The sequence below is a fragment of the Schistocerca serialis genome, chromosome 9 (assembly GCF_023864345.2).
Source record: "Schistocerca serialis cubense isolate TAMUIC-IGC-003099 chromosome 9, iqSchSeri2.2, whole genome shotgun sequence".
NCBI classification, from domain to species: domain Eukaryota; kingdom Metazoa; phylum Arthropoda; class Insecta; order Orthoptera; family Acrididae; genus Schistocerca; species Schistocerca serialis.
Genome location: NC_064646.1, coordinates 425,923,182 through 425,944,603, shown reverse-complemented (window position 1 = coordinate 425,944,603; position 21,422 = coordinate 425,923,182). Strand labels below are relative to the sequence as shown.

Genomic DNA, 21,422 nt, shown 5'->3' with positions numbered 1-21,422 from the left:
TGCACAACCCACACCTGTAGTTCACTTCTGCAGAGGTGATATTCGTAGGCTTTCCATTACAAAGATGCAATGCAGTTTGCACACTGCGTTACACAACTGGAACTGTCAGTAAGCAGTCAGCAGTCAGCAGTCACAGAGGAAGACTGCACTGTAGTTCTTTCTCTAGATTGTCGTACAGATGACAAAATGGTAGATATTGTAATAGATGATAGAGGGATAGAGAAACAATTAAAATCACTCAAAAGAGTAAAGGCTGCTGGACCTGATGGGATACCAGTTCTATTTTACACAGAGTATGCGAAGGAACTTGCCCCCCTTCTTGCAGCAGTGTACTGTAGGTCTCTAGAAGAGCGTAGTGTTCCAAAGGATTGGAAAAGGGCACAGGTCATCCCCATTTTCAAGAAGGGACATCAAACAGATGTGCAAAACTATAGACCTATATCTCTAACGTCGATCAGTTGTAAAATTTTGGAACACGTATTATGTTCGAGTATAATGACTTTTCTGGAGACTAGAAATCTACTCGGTAGGAATCAGCATGGGTTTCGAAAAAGACGGTCGTGTGAAACCCAGCTCGTGCTATTCGTCCACGAGACTCAGAGGGCCATAGACACGGGTTCACAGGTAGATGCCTTGTTTCTTGACTTCCGCAAGGCGTTTGATACAGTTCCCCACAGTCGCTTAATGAACAAAGTAAGAGCATATGGACTATCAGACCAATTGTGTGATTGGATTGAGGAGTTCCTAGATAACAGAACGCAGCATGCATTCTCAATGGAGAGAAGTCTTCCGAAGTAAGAGTGATTTCAGGTGTGCCACAGGGGAGTGTCATAGGACCGTTGCTATTCACAATATACATAAATGACCTTGTGGATGACATCGGAAGTTCACTGAGGCTTTTTGCAGATGATGCTGTGGTGTATCGAGAGCTTGTAACAATGGAAAATTGTACTGAAATGCAGGAGGATCTGCAACGAATTGACACATGGTGCAAGGAATGGCAATTGAATCTCAATGTAAACAAGTGTAATGTGCTGCAAATACATAGAAAGAAAGATCCCTTATCATTTAGCTACAATACAGCAGGTCAGCAACTGGAAGCTGTTAATTCCATAAATTATCTGGGAGTACACATTAGGAGTGATTTAAAATGGAATGATCATATAAAGTTGATCGTTGGTAAAGCAGATGCCAGACTGAGATTCATTGGAAGAATCCTAAAGAATTACAATCTGAAAACAAAGGAAGTAGGTTACAGTACGCTTGTTCGCCCACTGCTTGAATACTGCTCAGCAGTGTGGGATCTGTACCAGATAGGATTGATAGAAGAGATAGAGAAGATCCAATGGACAGCAGTGCGCTTCATTACAGGATCATTTAATAATCGCAAAAGCGTTACGGATATGATAGATAAACTCCAGTGGAAGACTCTGCAGGAGAGATGCTCAGTAGCTCGGTGCGGGCTTTTGTTAAAGTTTTGAGAACATACCTTCACCGAAGAGTCAAGCATTATATTGCTCCCTCCTACATATATCTCACGAAGAGACCACGAGGATAAAATCAGAGAGATTAGAGCCCACACAGAAGCATACCAACAATCCTTCTTTCCACAAACAATACGAGACTGGAATAGAAGGGAGAATCGATAGAGGTACACAAGGTACCCTCCGCCACACACCGTCAGGTGGCTTGAAGAGTATGGATGTAGATGTAGATGTAGATGTAGATGGAGAGATGTACAACACCACTGCAAACCTGCCACAATCTGACAAATTCAGTGCCCTACATGCGAGGCATACAGTACAATTAGCCATATCAGAACTGTGGTGCACACACATGCTATTCTCATCCATGGAGTGCACCAACATGCAGTCCTCACGGCTATTCCAAAACCTCCACACACTTGCTGCATCAGCAGTGCTTCCAGACACACTGATAATAGCAACTTGGTTATAGTTTGTCTGCCACAGTATGCACAGCAATTTTTTCAGAGTGCCAATGCAGCAGCTGCTAATGCTGACCAGGTTATTGAAACCATCTGCTGACACACTGTCACCACAACCATGCAGTCTCATGATGCTCATGCACATGACCACATGCTCATGCAGCATGTACCATCCCACACTCTCCCCAGCCACTGGACCTCTGCAGACACGGTGCAGCTAATAGCACAGATGATTAGTATGATGGGTAAGCTCACCCATGCTGCCTTTGAGTGCTTGTGCCCATCCCACACCTGCATTGCTCGCCTTTGCTGAGCAGTACTTACAACCACCAGCATGCACACTCACAAAGGTGCACCCCCGTCCCCTCCTGCCCTCTGTACTAGTTCATGATGGCTGTGGGCTGGAAAAAATTGCCACAAATGTTTCAGCAGAGGTGCTGCAAACTGTCATGCACCATGTGTATGGGCCCCAAATACCACCAACGACTGGAAGTAGACACAACCAGCTGTTCCACAATTTCACAGCATCTGTTTGTATTTGATTGTGGTAACCTCCACTTCTCAATATCCTACATTCTCGACACGGATTCAGATCTTTCCATCTATCCCCACCAGCTATTACCCTCTGCTGATCATCATCCATCTCCCCCCATATTCCTCACTGCAGCAAATGGCTCATCCATCAAAACCTACTGTTTCCACACATAATCTGTCATGCAGCTGACACTATGGGCCCCATCCTCGGTGCCAATTTTATTTCTCATTGTGGCCTCCGCCTTGACCTGCCAAGCTGATATATTGTTGATGCCGCTGCCCATCATTCTGCCCTGTGTCAATCCTGCCCCACCACCTCTTGCTCCACTAAACAGCTCTCCTACTCCATCACTTTTGTCACCCTCCATTCGACATTGTTTTTCATCACCTGCCCCTCAAGTGCTCCCCATGAGGTTCACCACAACACCTGCCACCACACTGCCAAACACCTAGGCTGCCCCCTTCTGTCCAACAATCAGAGAATCATGTGAGCTGAGATTGAGACAGTGTTCAGTGCATGTGTGCTCTGCTCCCCCAAGAGCCTGTGAAACTCTGATCTACAACTCATACCAGCTGACATATTCATGTGATCTCGTGGAGGACTGCCACCATCTCCAAGAGCTATGCTTTCATCTCCAGGAGGCTGGTTTCACCATCAGCCTGGAGAAGTGTGCTTTTAATGTTGTGTAGATCAACTTCCTGGTGCACAGAATGTCATCTGCATGCTTTTGGCACCTCAGCAAGAAGGTCTGTGTTGTGTCTGAGTTCCCATGATCCCTAAATACAAGAAACTCTGCGGGTTCCTCAGGATGGCAAATTTTTTCAGGTACCATGTAAATGGAATCCATGAACATGCAAGTGCCATGGAGGCCTGCATTCCAGGGCGTCAGTACAAAAGGCAACAGGCCCATTCCCTTGATAGCACAAATTTTGAGCAGTTTGCACTGAACAAAGCATGACCTCTAGCATGATGCTCTCCGAACACAACACCACCTGACTGCCATCTTTGCAATTGTCACTGACCTCAGCCAGTCTGCCTTAGATGCAATCCTGCAACAACATGTTGAAGGAACTTGGCAGCCCTTGCCATTTTTCTCAGTGAAGCTTACAGAGCCACAGTAGAGTTAGGCTGTGTACCACCACAAGCTCCTTACTGCGTATCAGGTGGTTAGGTATCTCCATCATTGTAGGGGTGCCATTTCATGATTTTTACTGGACAGTGCCTATTGACAATTGGTTTCTACCATGAAGAGGACACCTAGATATCACCCTGCCAATCCCAACAGCATGAGTTTTCAATGCCGTTCACCACTGACATCTGGCACATACCAGGTTAAATGTGAATCTCAACCTTCAGCCATGCATGACGCCAGGCGTGCACAAACCCACCTGGTGCAATGTTTATATCAGTATTGACCATCCAGGCACTCCCCTTGGAGCACATCCACCTGTACCTTCCTCCAGATTTTCACATGGAAGCCTTAGAGCTTTGCATGGTCTGTCCCAGGCACAGTGTTCATTAGTCATTTTGACTGCTTGAGCAATGTCTGTTCTAATCCTATTACTCCATGCAGCTACATCTAATACCACTGCCTTAACACTCCCTTATTAGATTGATGTTGATATTTAACCTTGCAATTCTTATGATTTACCACAGAGTACAGATATTTTTTCCTTGGCATCAAACTTCTTTCTTTCATATATATTTCTGTAAGTGAAGTGGCTATGAAGCAAAACACTGCTTTTCTGCTTAAATAAAGTGTGTATTGGTTCTAGTTAACTTTGTATATTGTCACAAACTTCCACAAACAGTTAAATGTTACACGTGAAGTTATACCACCAGAGCCAACTAATATTACTGTCTCAAAGATATCTCATTAACAGGTCTGTAAATAGTGTACAACAACAGTCACCTATATACATCATATTGGCCTTCCTTGATGCCTTCCATGGTGTTTGAGCCCCTTCATTCCTCCTTTCCCTACAGAGATTACAAATGGTATCCAGCAGATAGACTCTGCACCTGTTGAGTAAAACTTTCCCAGTGTATATGACCCAGTATTTACAAATTAATTGCAATCATGAACACCTTTACTCTGAGCTCTATATTTGATGTACATGATGTATGCCCTTCCATGAATGGCATGGATCACTACACAGGCTGGTGTCCATGCATCTCTTAAAGGAGTGTTTCATTTGGCCTAGTATCCAGCACGATTGCACTAAATGAGCCAGTGCCAGCATCCTGTGGCAGCATGCCTAGCATTGCCTCTTTCCCCCTGGTAGGCCATTCCTTCTCCCACATATTTATGGATATCACACACCCCCTGCCATCATCCAGTGGCCACCAGTATCTCCTTACTATCACTGATAGTTTCACTGGGGGCCTGAAGAAGTACCTCTGCCTGACACAGGACACAGTATGAAAGGTCTTTATAGACATATGGATCTCATATTTCAGGTCCAAGCTGTCAAAAATGGCAGTCATGGGTGTGTGTGTGTGTGTGTGTTTTACCTTTTATGACAAAGGCTGTGGCCAAAAACTAATGTGTAAGTGACTTTTAGTTATGCCTAACTGCAACTTAGTGTGTCACTTTATGGTAAGCAGCAATCTATCTTACATTGTGTTTAATTGATCATTTAGATCTACAGATAATTTTTGAAGCTTAACTGCATGTTTGCTAATATCTTCTGTTTTTGTCATGTTTGATATGAGAAGACATTTGAATTAACATATTTAAGTGTTGTGTGCTGCAATGTTCAAATTATGCATGTGCTTGTCTCACATTTATTTAGCATTACCGTGCGTACTGTTAATAATATCGTTGAGATAGTATAAAAAAGCATTGTAGAGACAAGCCATTCCCATTTTTCCCAATCATAAGCCCTTCAAGTTTGTTAATATTGACTTTATAATCAAGGTTAGGAGCAGTGTTCTTATAGAAGGCTAGCATTACCGTATTTTGTGAACTGTGTTTTATTCATCTCATGACATACATTTGCAATCCATTTGGTCTGCATACAGGAGACATGTCTAAGATTTATAATACACTCCTGGAAATTGAAATAAGAACATCGTGAATTCATTGTCCCAGGAAGGGGAAACTTTATTGACACATTCCTGGGGTCAGATACATCACATGATCACACTGACAGAACCACAGGCACATAGACACAGGCAACAGAGCATGCACAATGTCGGCACTAGTACAGTGTATATCCACCTTTCGCAGCAATGCAGGCTGCTATTCTCCCATGGAGACGATCGTAGAGATGCTGGATGTAGTCCTGTGGAACGGCTTGCCATGCCATTTCCACCTGGCGCCTCAGTTGGACCAGCGTTCATGCTGGACGTGCAGACCGCGTGAGACGACGCTTCATCCAGTCCCAAACATGCTCAATGGGGGACAGATCCGGAGATCTTGCTGGCCAGGGTAGTTGACTTACACCTTCTAGAGCACGTTGGGTGGCACGGGATACATGCGGACATGCATTGTCCTGTTGATACAGCAAGTTCCCTTGCCGGTCTAGGAATGGTAGAACGATGGGTTCGATGACGGTTTGGATGTACCGTGCACTATTCAGTGTCCCCTCGACGATCACCAGTGGTGTACGGCCAGTGTAGGAGATCGCTCCCCACACCATGATGCCGGGTGTTGGCCCTGTGTGCCTCGGTCGTATGCAGTCCTGATTGTGGCGCTCACCTGCACGGCGCCAAACACGCATACGACCATCATTGGCACCAAGGCAGAAGCGACTCTCATCGCTGAAGACGACACGTCTCCATTCGTCCCTCCATTCACGCCTGTCGCGACACCACTGGAGGCGGGCTGCACGATGTTGGGGCATGAGCGGAAGACGGCCTAACGGTGTGCGGGACCGTAGCCCAGCTTCATGGAGACGGTTGCAAATGGTCCTCGCCGATACCCCAGGAGCAACAGTGTCCCTAATTTGCTGGGAAGTGGCGGTGCGGTCCCCTACGGCACTGCGTAGGATCCTACGGTCTTGGCGTGCATCCGTGCATCGCTGCGGTCCGGTCCCAGGTCGACGGGCACGTGCACCTTCCGCCGACCACTGGCGACAACATCGATGTACTGTGGAGACCTCACGCCCCACGTGTTGAGCAATTCGGCGGTACGTCCACCCGACCTCCTGCATGCCCACTATACGCCCTCGCTCAAAGTCCGTCAACTGCACATACGGTTCACGTCAACGCTGTCGCGGCATGCTACCAGTGTTAAAGACTGCGATGGAGCTCCGTATGCCATGGCAAACTGGCTGACACTGACGGCGGCGGTGCACAAATGCTGCGCAGCTAGCGCCATTCGACGGCCAACACCGCGGTTCCTGGTGTGTCCGCTGTGCCGTGCGTGTGATCATTGCTTGTACAGCCCTCTCGCAGTGTCCGAAGCAAGTATGGTTGGTCTGACACACTGGTGTCAATGTGTTCCTTTTTCCATTTCCAGGAGTGTACATTTACAGTGATTTTTACATTAATAAATAATAGCACTACAATAATTAATAACACTATAAGGATATTTCTTGGAAAATGTAACACATTGTATACACCTCAAATTTCCAGTTTGTCCTGCATAAATTCATCCACTGAGTAATAGCACTTCAGTGTCAGTACCTCATATAGCTTTCTTTTAAGTGAACCTAAATTCATCTGCCTCAACTTTCATTCAAATTTATTGAGGTCCCTGGGCATACAGTCTGAGGTGGTGGGTGGAGAGCCTAAAATTTTCTTTGTTTCTATTATCATGTGAATGGACAAAATGGATTCCCTCTTTTAATTCATGTCTGGTGAACAAAAATATAACAATCTCATATATGTATGTTTTCTAAATAGTGGTTGACATGGTGCTTTGTGATGTGCAGCGCACATATTTTGACTGATTTCTTTCTTTATTCTTAGTATCCGCACTGTGTTTTTCAAGTCACCCCCCTCCCCCCTCCCCCCAAAAAAGAGAAAGAAAAAAGAAAAAAAAAACATACCTAATAATGAGTTCAAAGTAGCTTGTAGATGCTACTTTTTGTGTGTTCATGTCACTTGCTGTTGATAATATTTACATTGCAAATGCAAAGCTGCTCAGTTTGTTTGTTAGGTGTTCAGTGTGTGCCTGCAAGCTCAAATTTTCAGCTACATTTAAACCTAAGAATTTTACTGAGTCAACTTCTTCTGTATCTTCATTGTTGTGTACAGTCTTAATATGCTCTCATTTTGACTGTTTGGTTTTGAACTGCATCATGTGAGTCTTATATTTAGATTCAACCCATTTAGCTGAAACCAAGTATCTAAGGTACTGAGCGTACTGATCACAGATTTGGGAATTTTTTCCAAATCATGATCTGCAACTAAGACAGAAGTATCATTTGCAAACAGAACTGATGGAGAGCTGATATTTAATGGTAAGTCATTAACATAGAAGAGAAATAGGACTGGGCCTAATATGGAGCCATGTGGAACACTCTGAGATATTTTTTTTCCAGTCAGAAAAGTAATATGCGCCATTTGAAGAGATGGTAACTCTTTGCTTTCTGTTTGATAAGTAGGATTTAAGCCATTGTAGAGCACTGCCGCTAAAGCCATACTTTTCAAGTATTAATTATTTAAGTCAGTTTTATTCTAAAACTGTGTGTTTTCTTTAATTAGATATGGTCGGGCATATAACAAAAATCTGTAAAAGGAACGTCTATAAAATTCAAAGATAGTTTTAAAAAATCATGGAATAGCAGTTTACACAGAACCTTAAACATTTTTAATTTTATTACAACAAAATTAAAACAATCCATCTGTGGTATTAATGACAGTTTGAAGAATTGTCAGTACTATTTGTTTCAATAATGCCAGATATGTTATCTACAAATAAACCTGAATGACCATCAATATTAAGCAGCAAACAGAAGCTGAATGGGACCTGACAATGAATTTTGAGGTACTCCTTGATATGGTTTACCATTCTGAAGCACTATTTCTTCTCTCCGACGTTATAACCACTCTTTATTTTTTATTGGTTAGGTAGGATCTAAACCATTCAAATGTAGAGCCCCCAGTTCCATATTTTTCCAGTTTACAGAGTAGCAAGGAGTGGTTCTTTAAAGGCATAGAGGGAGTTGTCTACAAAGGAGCTTATTTTGTCTACAAACTGGTTGACAGCAAATACTTCTCTTTTGCCTTTTTTAAGTCCATATTGGTTTTTTACAATTATATTAATTTTTTGTACAAAATTTTGAATTTGTTTTGTGACAACTTATTGAGGTATTTCTGAGAGTGGTTGAAGAAGAGTGATTGGGCAGTTTTCCATATGTTGATCTGTGTCTTTACTGAATAGTGGTTTTGCTACATTCTTCAGGGCACCTAAAACCTAACCTTTTTGATATGTGGTTAGTGGCTGCACAACTATTTTAGGGACTACTTTTAACATTTTCGTTGTTATTCCATAACACCATGCTGATGTTTTGTTATTTAGTGATGGTACTGCATTTTATACATATTTTGTTGTAGTTTTGCTGATTTTACTGACAGAAACCACCTCCAAATTACAGATTACCAAAAAAATTCATCTTATCTGTGTGACTTTCTGCATTAGTGTGTGTTTTGTTTCAATTTTAAATAAATAATTAAGCAGTTCTTATATTTGAACCAGGTTTACAATATTTTAGTCCTTTATTTTGATTTTACACATATCATGTGCCTGAACAGTAGTGCTGGTTTCAGCTTTAATTATTGACCATAGTGCCATTGATTTGTTTACACTTTACAATGCAAGTCTATTGCTTATGAATTCTTTTGCTGCCTTTACAACCTCCTTAAAAATATTTTTGTAATTTTTTGTGTAAGTAACGAAGGTAGGAATTTTGTTGTGTTTTAGTTAGCTGTGTGGCTGTCTGTTCCTATCACTACATGTTTGTTGCATCAGAAATCTCCTTTAAAATATACATTAATAGGGAAAGTTACATTAAAATGTGTGGGACGTTATCCAGAATTTCCTAAATTTTCAGAACTGCAATTACTATGTGCTGTAATCCACTGCATCTTATTTAATTTATGATGGAATGAGTTCATTTTTTCTGCACTGAACTGTCATTTAGCATACAGGTTTTGGAGCAAGGTAGAACAGTTTAACTCCATAAACAAAGCAAAATGGTCAGAAAGTTTTAAATCTAAACTATACTTATTAGCCTATAATTTGTGTAATTGATTAAAATATTATCTAAAAACAAAGATGCTGTAACTTACCAAACAAAAGTGTTGGTATGTTGATAGAGATAATAACAAACACAAACACACACACACAAATTTCAAGCTTTCACAACCCATGGTTGCTTCATCAGGAAATAGGGAAGGAGAGGGAAAGACAAGATGATGTGGGTTTTAAGGGAGAGGGTAAGGAGTCATTCCAATCCCGGGAGTGGAAAGACTTACCTTAGGGGGAAAAAGGGACAGGTATACACTCGCACACACACACACATATCCATCTGCACATTTACAGACACAAGCAGACATATGGAAAGGCAAAGAGTTTGGGCAGAGATGTCAGTCGAGGTGGAATTACAGAGGCAAAGATGTTGTTGAATGACAGGTGATGTATGAGCAGCGGCAACTTGAAATTAGCTAATTTAAAGTTGCCATCACTCATACCTCATATAAATAAATATAAATTCTGTACTACACTCATGCTTATAAATTAAGGATAATGCTGATACATGGTGAAACAACGCTCTGGTGGGTGATTTGTGGGTTTAAATCACCTCAGCATATGACCATACGGTGCATTTGACCTACGGTCATCGCACAGTTTCACTGGCAGCAGTTCACATATGCAGAGGTGTGTTGGTGCATGTCAGAGTACAGTGCAGAGAGTAAGTGTGCAGACATTTTCAGATGTGCTAATGGTGACTGTGTGTTGAAAATGGCTCAAAGAACACATATTGATGACGTTATGAGGGTAGAATACTAGGCATGACTGGAATATAGTCAAACACAGCAGGTCATAGCACAGGTCCTCCATGTGCCACAATCTCAAGATTATGGCTATGATTCCAACAGACAGGAAATGTGTCCAGGCACTACAGTGTAGAACACCACAAGAAGACCGATATCTCACCATCAGTGCCTACAGATGGTCATAGAGTACTGCAGGTAGCCTTGCTCGGGACCTTACCGTAGTCATTGGAACTGTTGTTTCCAGACACACAGTCCACAGACAACTAAACAGACATGGTTTATTTGCTCAGAGACCTGCAAGGTGCATTCCACTGACCCCTGGTCAGAGGAGAGCCTGTAAAGCCTGGTGTCAAGAACACAGTACATGGCCATTGGAACAGTGGTCCCAGGTTATGTTCACGGACAAGTCCAGGTATAGTCTAAACAATGATTCTCACTGGGTTCTCATCTGATGTGAATCAGGAACCAGATACCAACCTCTTACTGTCCTTGAAAGGGACCTGTATGGAGGTCATGGTTTGATGTTGTGCACATACACCCCCGCATGTCTTTGACAGAGGAACTGTAACAGGTCAGGTGTATCAGGACGTCATTTTGCACCAGTATATCCACCTTTTCAGAGGTGCAGTGGGTCTCACCTTCCTCCTGATGGACGATAATGCATGGCCCCACTGAGCTGCCATCGTAAAGGAGTACAGAAGATATCCGGCGAATGGAGTGGCCTGCCTGTTCTCCAGACCTAAACCCCATCGAGCACGTCTGGGATGCTCTCGGTTGACATATCACTGCACGTCTTCAAACCCCTACAACACTTCAGGAGCTCCGACAGGCACTGGTGCAAGAATGGGAGGTTATACCCCAGCAGCTGCTTGACCATCTGATCCAGTGTATGCCACCCTGTTGTGTGGCCTGTGTACGTGTTCATGGTGATCATATCCCATATTGATGTTGGGATACATGTGCAAGAAACAGTGGCATTTTGTAGCACATGTGTTTTGGGATGGTTTTCTCCTCTTATCACTAATACCATGGACTTACAGATCTGTGTCATGTGTATTCCCTATGTGCTTCTGCTATTAGCACCAGTTTTGTGTTGTGAAACTTTGTGTGGCACCACATTCTGCAATTATCCTTAATTTATGAGCACGAGTGTAATTATAAACATTTGGAGTGTTGTACTCCCACACCCCACTTTTCAGCCAGTGTAGCAACACAATATGTTGACACTGAGGACAATTAATGAGGAAATAAAGCAGGTGACATGTCACAAAGTATGCAGGATCCTCTATGTGTTACATCACTCCTACAAAAGCTACTGACAAGACACAGATTTCCAAGATTATTGAGATTTTAAGACCCCGTCATGTGAAAAGTCAGGCCTTCCAGTGAATAACATCTAAGATATGCAGAAACACAGCACACTACCCTAACCTGCATTGATAGAAAGTTATTCCCGGCTGAGTGCCTACTTCATTTAATCCTCGCATCCACTGGTGGTAATACAGTATAAAAGCTTTTCATGTAGAATATTGCAAATCATCATTTGCTTAGTGCCTTCCCTTCTCAGAATACTCCTTTTACCAGTTGATGAAGTTTCAGCCATAGTCTGAAGAACCAGTTCTTCAAGCTCAGGTTAGCTTACATCATATGGTTTCCTACCAGCTGTAACTCTTCTCAAATACGACTGCCTCACACAAGTGTTGGTGGAGACATACAAATGATAGTGCATAATATGAGTGGCCCCCAGGGTAACTTTCAGCATAATGTTGACATGCTGCATCTGGATTCCTGCCTGGTATGCTGTACGCGTAGTGCATGGTCATTATTTCTGATATTGAATACATCATTGTGATGTAGAGTGTTGGAAATTACTCTAAAAGAGGACAAAAAAAGCAGCAAAACAAAACAAATACCATAACGAGATATGAACAAGAAAGCACATTTGAGGCAAATTACATACCCAGAAGTCACAACAGGGAATTCTTGCCATACCTCCCTAATGCAGGATTTCCAGCGCCATGATCTTAAGATCAGTTTGTGATGTTTTGATGTCAAGAATAAATCTGTAAAGTTTCTAATACATGTTTTTGTACCCCTTGTATGTGAAACAAAAATAATAATCATAAATGCTCAATATGTGTATTCTCAGGTAGCACTGAACTTGATTGAAAAGGGACTGTAATATGTTTCAGATACTTCATGTAGACATACTGGAAGATGCTGGAGAAAGCCTAAGCCCAGAGATTGATATAGGTCAAGTAGAAGGAGCCTTTGTGATGGGTCTTGGCTATTGGTTAAAGGAATTCATGGTTTATGATAATGATACTGGAAAGGCATTGACAAACAGAACCTGGGTATGTTTCAGATTCATAATTTATAATGCTTTATCAAAAAATTTTGTTGCCTTTAGTGAACTACAATGTAAAAAATGCAGTCACATAACAGTTAATTAAATTTGAGTTTCCTTCTTTGTCATCAACATGATGAAAAGTAATTTGTGCTTCTATTTAGTGATCAAATATCATCCATACTATGTCAAGTTTTTTCTGTGTCTTCATAACATACTTTGGAATACTGTCCTCTTATCACTCACCCACATTTGTATCAAGAATTTAGAAAATATATTGACCTCAAATGTAGTGACCTATTTAGAACAAAATTATGAACTCTTTGTATAAAATTCCATTTGCAACAAGGTGGATTCAATGGTTCTAGACTTCTGCAAAACTCAGTTGATGGTAAAACAAATAGCAGGTTTTAATTTATTAGCAGGATATGAGGAGCTGCAGGTTGGCTACAAATAAGGTTGCATTTACGCCATTTGTGTATCGAATACTCAAATACTACTCAAGTGTGTGGTATCCATTCCATTTCAAGTTAACAATGGATACTGTGTGAATCCAAAGAAGGGCAAGAAAAATATTTTCATGATTACTTGCCTAGCAAGAGATTGTAGCAGAAATACTTAAACATCATAATTGACAAACATTCAAAGGAACACACAAAATGTCTAATGATAAACTGATTATAGTTCCAAGAAACAGTTTCAGAGCAAATATTACAAATATTTTCCAGCCCAAAAAGTATCAGCCGTGTAGGGACTATGAAGCAATCATTTCAAATGCACTCCATCTGTGGGGATTCATAGAACAAAAAAGTATTATGTGCCATGATTCACAGAGAGTAGACGTAGGTGTGATTACTGCAATAGACGAAATCCCTCAATAACATGTGATAAGTTAAAACTGTCTGCCAGACAGCTGTCTTTTTGTGAGCAAAGTACTATGACATGCAATACCCACACCTATATCACAGATTGACTCAGGGGTTTAGCTTGCTAAAGACTTCTCCTCATTTCCCACAAACTCTACAAAACCTCTAAATAGTGTTCTGGGAGAATGTATGTAGTAAGAACTTTAATTTTGACAAAGTCCAAAGGTAGTTATTGAAATAGAATTATTCTACACTTTTGTGGAACTATGCTATGTTGATTATATGAAGTAAAATTGGATACTCTAGTAGCACTTGAAACAGCAGAAGAGCAATGTGCTAACATCTGGACTACTCAAGGATACCTCCCACTGACTGACTGATAGGTTTTGTCAGAGTCAGAAACAAGGCTTCTACAGTAGTGGACATTTAAATACTTGAACATATATTGTGTTTATTCATTCTTTTCACAAAGACTACATCTTGTTGAAGCAATTATGCTAATCAGTCATTTGCTTTTATTTTGATCTCTGATAATAATTACATCATGTTATGCTCCTGGTATCTGGAAAATAAATATTTCACAGATTTTCTCTTTTTTTTTTTATTTATGCATAAGCTTCATGTGCATTTATGTGAAAGATGTTCTGTATAAATATCTGCCAATAAATTATATTTTTCTGATTTATACTATTTCATTTGGTTTCTGTCCTATGATTCTGTATGATTTCTGCAGTTGTTCTTATTTCCACCTGACCTACTCAGAACATTTTCTAGCATATAAACATTGCTGTTGAATGTTTTATTCCTCCAGTGTCCAGCTTCCGTATCCATAAAAAAGTGCATTCCACACAGATGATTTTGCGAAAGACATCTTGCTTCTTACATCCATGTGATTATTTGTAGCAATATTTTTTGTAACTATGATTTCTTGTTTTGGCAATGCTGTTCTTCTTCTCACTTCTATTAAACATCAACTGTCTTCCATATTTACATTGCTGAGATAGCTGAATTGCGTTTCTCTTTTAATTTTAGTGTCAACAGTTTTTCTCCCCATAGTGGACTCTTTTCACCTTTTTCATTAATTGTCATTACACTTGTTTTCTTGTTATTTACATTTTATTTTCTCTTTTTGTGCAGCTTATAGCACCCATAACATTTTGTTCATTTTCTTTTCTGAATGAGAAAGTATCATACTAATTTAGCATTAAAGCACTGCTGCTCTGGCCATGGGCACATCCATGTAGACCAACCAACTTCTACGCCATTCTCTGTCTGTGGCTTCATTGGAATGTGGTATGGAGCAGGAGGAGAGGGGGGAGGAGGCCTTTGTCAGTGTAACAGACTTGGTAACACTCCTTTACATTGAAGTAGCTCCTCTGTGGGTGTCACAGTACTGAATACACCCTGTTCCAGTGCTCCCACCATGGAGGAGTCCCTGGCAGCACTAGGAATCAAACACTGTTCCGCCGCTAGGTAGCCAGTTGTGGTGGCGGATGAAGTATTGCATTGTATAAGCAGTAAATCCAATTTTCATTAATGGACTTAAATTCTGTTCACAAAAGTGTCATAGCACTTCATAAAATTTAAGAAATAACTGTACCAAAATCAGTAAAAGCATTTTAATGGATGAATTACAAGTGGTAGCAGTCTTATCTCTTGCCTCCAAGATATTTCTGAAGAAATTTTAGAAAATATGACTAAAAGGAAAAAAGCGATCAATGTAGTATGACAGGCCACTTTAAGATAGGACAGGTACAGGAACTTGAAAAGAAATTACTCTCTAAATTTGGTACTGCAGAGAAGACAAAATGAACATGACATACTGCTTCCATGGATTTGCGCAATGCTTTTAAATTGGGTTGTACTGTAAGAACAGAATAATATATTTATAAATTATACAACTATCCATTACAAAAATTAATGAGAAGGAGATTAAAGACAGGAAAGGAGTAAGGCAGGTTGCTCTTTGTCCCCAGATCAAAGAGTGTGTACACTTAATTAGCCATACAAACAAAATGAAACTTCTGTCTTCTAATTTTCATTCTACCCCTCATAGATAATGGCAGCTTCTCTAACATTAATCATCATGATAAAATTTGTAAATATTTGCAAACCTCCTCAAATAATTATTATTAATGATTGCTCAGATTTTATTTTAAACTGTAAAATTATACTATTTTTTATTTATGAGGAAAATACTTTCTGACTGTTAACAACAGTATAATTTGGTTCTTAGAACTACAAACCTCCTGGTGCCAAAGATATCCCTATTGACTTCAGAATACAACTGCGGAAAAATGCTCCTAATCCTGTTGGCGTTCTTCGTTCAAAAGGTAGGTTTCTGTTAGAAGTGTTTGTGTTAAATTAAAACCAAAATGTTACTCATGTGTTTGTAATTTATAGCAACTGGTGAACCACCCTTGTGCATGAGTATTTGTGCTTTATTTGCAATACGGGAAGCGGTACTGGCATCTAGACAAGCTTCAGCACACTCCGAAAAGTGGATTGAGATGAGTAAGTAATTTAGTTCATTCTTTACGATATTTATGTGTCAGTTCTAGTGAAATAATATGCTGTACTAGGAATAACATGAAATTACATACAAAAATTCATGAATGTTTTGTTTGATATGAATGTGGTGAAACACATGCCTACAGTTTGTGTACCTTAACTATAAATGATATAAATAGCAAAAACTGAATTTTTGTATTTTCCATGGAATGAGATCATAGACTATACTTTAAAAAGTCTGTGTCTTCAGGACATTGAAAAGTATCATGCATTTTGTTTTTCAGATCCTCCAGCTACCCCCGAGAAAGTTTTCCTTGCTAACTTGAGAAACTACAAGCAATTTGAACTTTAAAAGCCTGAAAAGTTAATGAGACTTTTGCTGTGCTTATATATATCAATTATGTAACAACAGTCATTAATGAATATGGTTTTGAAACATGAACTTATGCTTCAGTAACACATAGTAAGAATGGAAAGAGAGTTGAGTGGTTGCAATAAGGAGATTCCTCATGTTAATATGAGACTTGTTGAAAAAGTAATGTCTATTTGGTCATAAAGAAATATATGCTCACTACAGAAAGCTTTTATTGGAGGTTTTAGTTCCATACAAATCTACTTCACTTTTCCATGTGATCACAATTCACTTGTAAGGACATTTAGTAGCATATCACTAGCTTCTTCAGCCAAATTGCACTAAGCTTTTCCCCGCAGAATTGAACCTGTTGACAATAGTGGTCTTCAGCTCCACATTATCTTCACACTGTTTCCACCAAATTACTGTCTCAAGTACAAGAAATGTGATAGTTGATGACTGCAAGCTTGGAGCTTTGGGGTGTGTGGTCAATAGGTTGCCAAGTGAAATGCTTCCCCAGGCCATGATTTTAGATGTTACATGAGCATTTTTCAGTATACATCAGCTCTAACTGACTAGTTTAGTGAAATAACATTCCATCCTAATGATATTAGAGTCTTCAAAGAAAGAGTTTTATTCAACTCCAGTATTTAGGGAACACATAAATTTTACGAAATATGGGAATGATGTTTCTGATGATGACATTCAAGGGAAGTTCTTGTTTTATATTAACTAGCTCCATAAGTAGTCACTCTGATTCCTTTCTGTGTCTAGGGCAGTCAAAGTATATGTGACTGACATACACACCTCTGCATAGTCACAATGTGGTGACGGGAAGATGTGAACTATTTGGAAGTGTTGTTGACTTTTATAAACTAAAAATGGTTATTACAAGTCACCTCTTGTTCCTTTTGCCAGTGGAGTTACATTTCATGTCTCCCTATTTTATATATCAGAGTGCCTTTGGTATATGTGGATGGATCTGTCTGTAGCAGGTGCCCTTTGTACAGATCTTTAATCTCCTACCATTTGTCTCCTTTGCGTCTGGCTATGTTTCTAACTACAGTAATTAGATCCCCCTCTGGAATGCATCTCCCTTGCATTTCATTCTTTACTATGCTGTTTGCCAGCTACTCTACCTTCTCAATTCTCTGGTATGGCAAATTGACATTAATGTCTGTAATGTAGAGAGTGATTCTCTTTTAATTACAGTATGTTCAGTTTGATTTGTCACATTGTACCTTAGACCTTTTAAATTGTTGAGTCTTTTCATACTATTGCTCACCATAGCCTATCAGCAATCATTTTTTAATGAGATTCTGAAACTTGCTTAGTGTAGAAAATATGCCACTGCCCCCTCCCTTCCCCCTCCTCCTTTCCTCTGCTCCCACTCCACAGAGGTAGTGTTGATTTGTTGATCCAATACTGGCTGGTGTAGCATCTTACTTTAAGATTGTAAATTTTATTTATCAGCTTATTCCCAAAGCACTATTGGCATTTCAGAAAATATTTATTGCCTTGCATCAATAAAGGCACTCAATAGTTTGAAATGATGAGTTTCTCACAATGGATCCTGAGGTTTCTTTAGAATATGACATGCAGAATGTACAAACTGCATAAGGAACACAATGTCATTCTATATAGATTAGTTTATTGATTACCTAGGGATGCATTTTTTGGAAGCAACTTGTCATTTTTCTTACTTTTTGCACACTAATTTTTTTCCTATACCTATTTAACTGTAAATTGCACATCCATCTATGTAAAACTGAAACTAAAATGTTTAACAATGGTGTCTTCTACTTATCAACTGGCTCTTTGTTTTGTCAACATTTTATTTATTTATAATTCTTAGACCTCATTCTGAAAACTTTGTATAAATAGTTTTCACTCCTCTTCTTCATGAGTTCACTTTAAGATCTAGGTGACACGTTTTCTTTTCTACTACAGCAAAATCTGTGTTACATGGGAGGAACATATGTGCTTGCAAAAGAAACTTGTTTCCTATATGCTCAGACTCTCAAGAAGAAACAATGTATAGTTCAGATGAACAATTCCTATTTTGAACAACATGTACTCTCTCTTAACCACCATTTTCTATATTATTTTAGCCTGTTAAGCAATCAAAGGTATAGCTCTCAGTAAGTGACTTCTTCCCGAAATCACTTTTCTGGAGGTGGAAATATATTCCTCTCTACCTTGAGGAAAAATTTTGTTCTCCAACTCATTCCCTTCAAAAAAATATTTATTTTCTTGGATTTCTATCCATTATCACCATCACTTTTTATATGAGTTAAAACACAGCTTCTGATGAGTTTCAATAATCATAGATCCTTTTCAACACAAAAAATCAAATTGAAGAACAAGCCTTGCAGCTACTGGTAGCAACAATTTTTGAAACCATTTTTGTTTACTTTCACTCATAGGCAAATAATTAGAGCATCAAGAGAGTTACTCCTGTGATTTTATAAACAGTTAGTACATAGTACATTCATGTAACTTTGTTCTGAGCTGATAAGATTTAATTCCAAGTAAATCATCCCTAAATTTTCAAATTTGCCATATATTACAAAGAAACAGTTCAATTTAGGTAATGTACATTCAGCAGAATAATATGCTATTCAGTTTTTCAAAATGATCTTTTCTGAAAATGATCTAAACAATAAGGCCATCTTCACATTTACATATGGGGTTTTATAGTACCCATAGCTTAAGAAACAGATTTGATGCTAATTAAAACATAGGAATGTTAACTGTCTCAGTTAATGTCATGTATTCAGTGTAAGTTATTCATAACTCAATTTTTTTTTTATTTTGCTTTTGTCAAATTTTAATTGTTCCATCTCAAACTGTTTATTGTTGTCACTTATTGCACTTGCTAAATGCAAAATACAATATAAAGGTTTCATTATGATTACATATTTGTCATTAGATCCCCAGGTATATAATCTTTGTCACTTAAAATACTTTTCTGTAGCTCTCTTAAATTCTACAGTGACATCTGTGATGATTTCCAGTAAACACCTTAAGGATTTTTATTGTTTCTGTTACTAGACTACATTCTGACAAATATTGCACTTTTTTATATAACTATTGCTTTTATTCCTATCAAATAACAGTGAATTGTTCAATACATATAAAAATTTAAGACTGATTATGTAGTTAGAATATAGACAATAATTCTTTTTTTTTATAGCCTTAGAGTCTTACATCATTCATGCTGTTCACACTACCCTACAAAAAGTTTGAATTACATTTAATAACAAATAAAACATAATGTTCATGAGATGACTGCATTACTGGCAAAAGGAACTTAGCTAAGGAAACTTAGAGAATAAAACAAGAAAGTGACCATGTAGCATAAATCAAAATATACCAGTACGTAACCAGTTTTTAAAGACAAAGTGTCCTTTCAAAAGTAAGTAGACTATGAACACTACTCACATAACAACTTTCTGAGAAATCATAGACCACTTTTTCATCTGTGAGATTTGGAGAAAAAGAGCTGTCTTCTGAAGTGGAGAACTTGGAAACATAAAAATCAGGAAACTATAAAACTATAAGCACAACCAAAGGATCTGAAAACATTCATAGACAGAAACCAGAAAAGGCATGAAAATGATACCTAACCACCATGGCAATGGCACAAAACACATAACTGATTGACTGTGAACAATGAAGAGTATTGTGATACATTACTTATAACATTATATGTTAAGGCTATCTAATGACTTGCAGAAAGTGACTAATGAGGGATGTTGTTATTTACTGCAAAATTTAATGGAGGAAGCATTACTATGCATGCTTTTCTTAAACAGTTCATACTGCCAGTTGAGCATTACTGGACATTTCATTGTTATCTTCACTGTGGCAATGATTTTTAACTCATGTGTTTTATTTTCTGTTGTGTAATTTCATGAAAGTTAAGTAAAATGCTGTTGTTGGGCCAAGTTGTGTGATAAATATCACCCAGATCTTGTTAAGTAAAAAACACTATATGGATATGTCTATGAATGCATAGGTGAAAGTGTACATGAAAACTGTATAAAAATGAGTCAGGAACTTTAGAGATTTATTCTTGATGTCAAAACATTATGAAAAATTTCAGACTTTACATGGATCCAAAAAGCCTTAATCAAATAAGTATGAAAGAACTTACTACTCATGGCACAAAAATGATACTATTGCATATTGACTACAGTTAGTCCTTTGCGACATTATTAAGTTTGCTGTGATGAATGAAATTCATGTCATCTTATTATCGGGAACACTTACTATCAATATTATTCATTCAACAATTTATTTACATAAACATACCAAAGATGATAAAACATAAACTATTAAACAATAAACAAACAAAGGAAAAGACATAGTTCTTGCCAAAACTCTCAGAAGTTCTCAAGATGTTAATTTGGGAACTCCGGATGTCTCACTGCTTGGCAACACCACTGATGCTTAACATTTGGGAGTGCCATTGTCAGAAAATCAGATTTCTGTTTGTTGGTACTGGCTGACTTGATGCTGCACTTTCCTCTGTTTATTAGATCACTAATAAAGTTGTGCTTCACATCATTGTGTTTAATGCATACCCTTGGGACTCAATATAGTGGCACCTCATTGGTTTTTTACTGTGTTTAGCACTCAATTCATGCTAAATCCTTGGACATATATAGTTGTTTCCACTGCTGTTGATAGGGGTATGTATTCAGCTTTTGTAACTGAGAGAGCAACTATATTTAGCCACTTTGAATTCCATGAAACTGCTGCCCAACTAACTTGTAAATATAGCTATTCATTGATTGAGATCTGATGTCTTTCATGCCCATGACTAACAAAATTGTAATTATCAAAAGTGATTATTAGTTGATTAAAGTTTCCTCCAGTGGTTACAATATAGTTGGTGAATTTTTTGTACA

General features: G+C 38.9%; 1 protein-coding gene across 1 annotated transcript in view; it reads left to right on the top strand.

The window, feature by feature from the left end:
• The window catches only part of LOC126419671 (xanthine dehydrogenase-like), a 64,136-nt gene extending 48,125 nt beyond the window's left edge, over nt 1–16,011 (top strand). Inside the window, exons 4-5 of the mRNA XM_050086858.1 lie at nt 12,623–12,784; nt 15,880–16,011. Coding sequence (XP_049942815.1) covers nt 12,623–12,784; nt 15,880–16,011 — 294 coding nt within the window. The remainder of the gene's footprint in view (nt 1–12,622; nt 12,785–15,879) is intronic.
• The last annotated feature ends 5,411 nt before the right edge of the window (nt 16,012–21,422 follow it).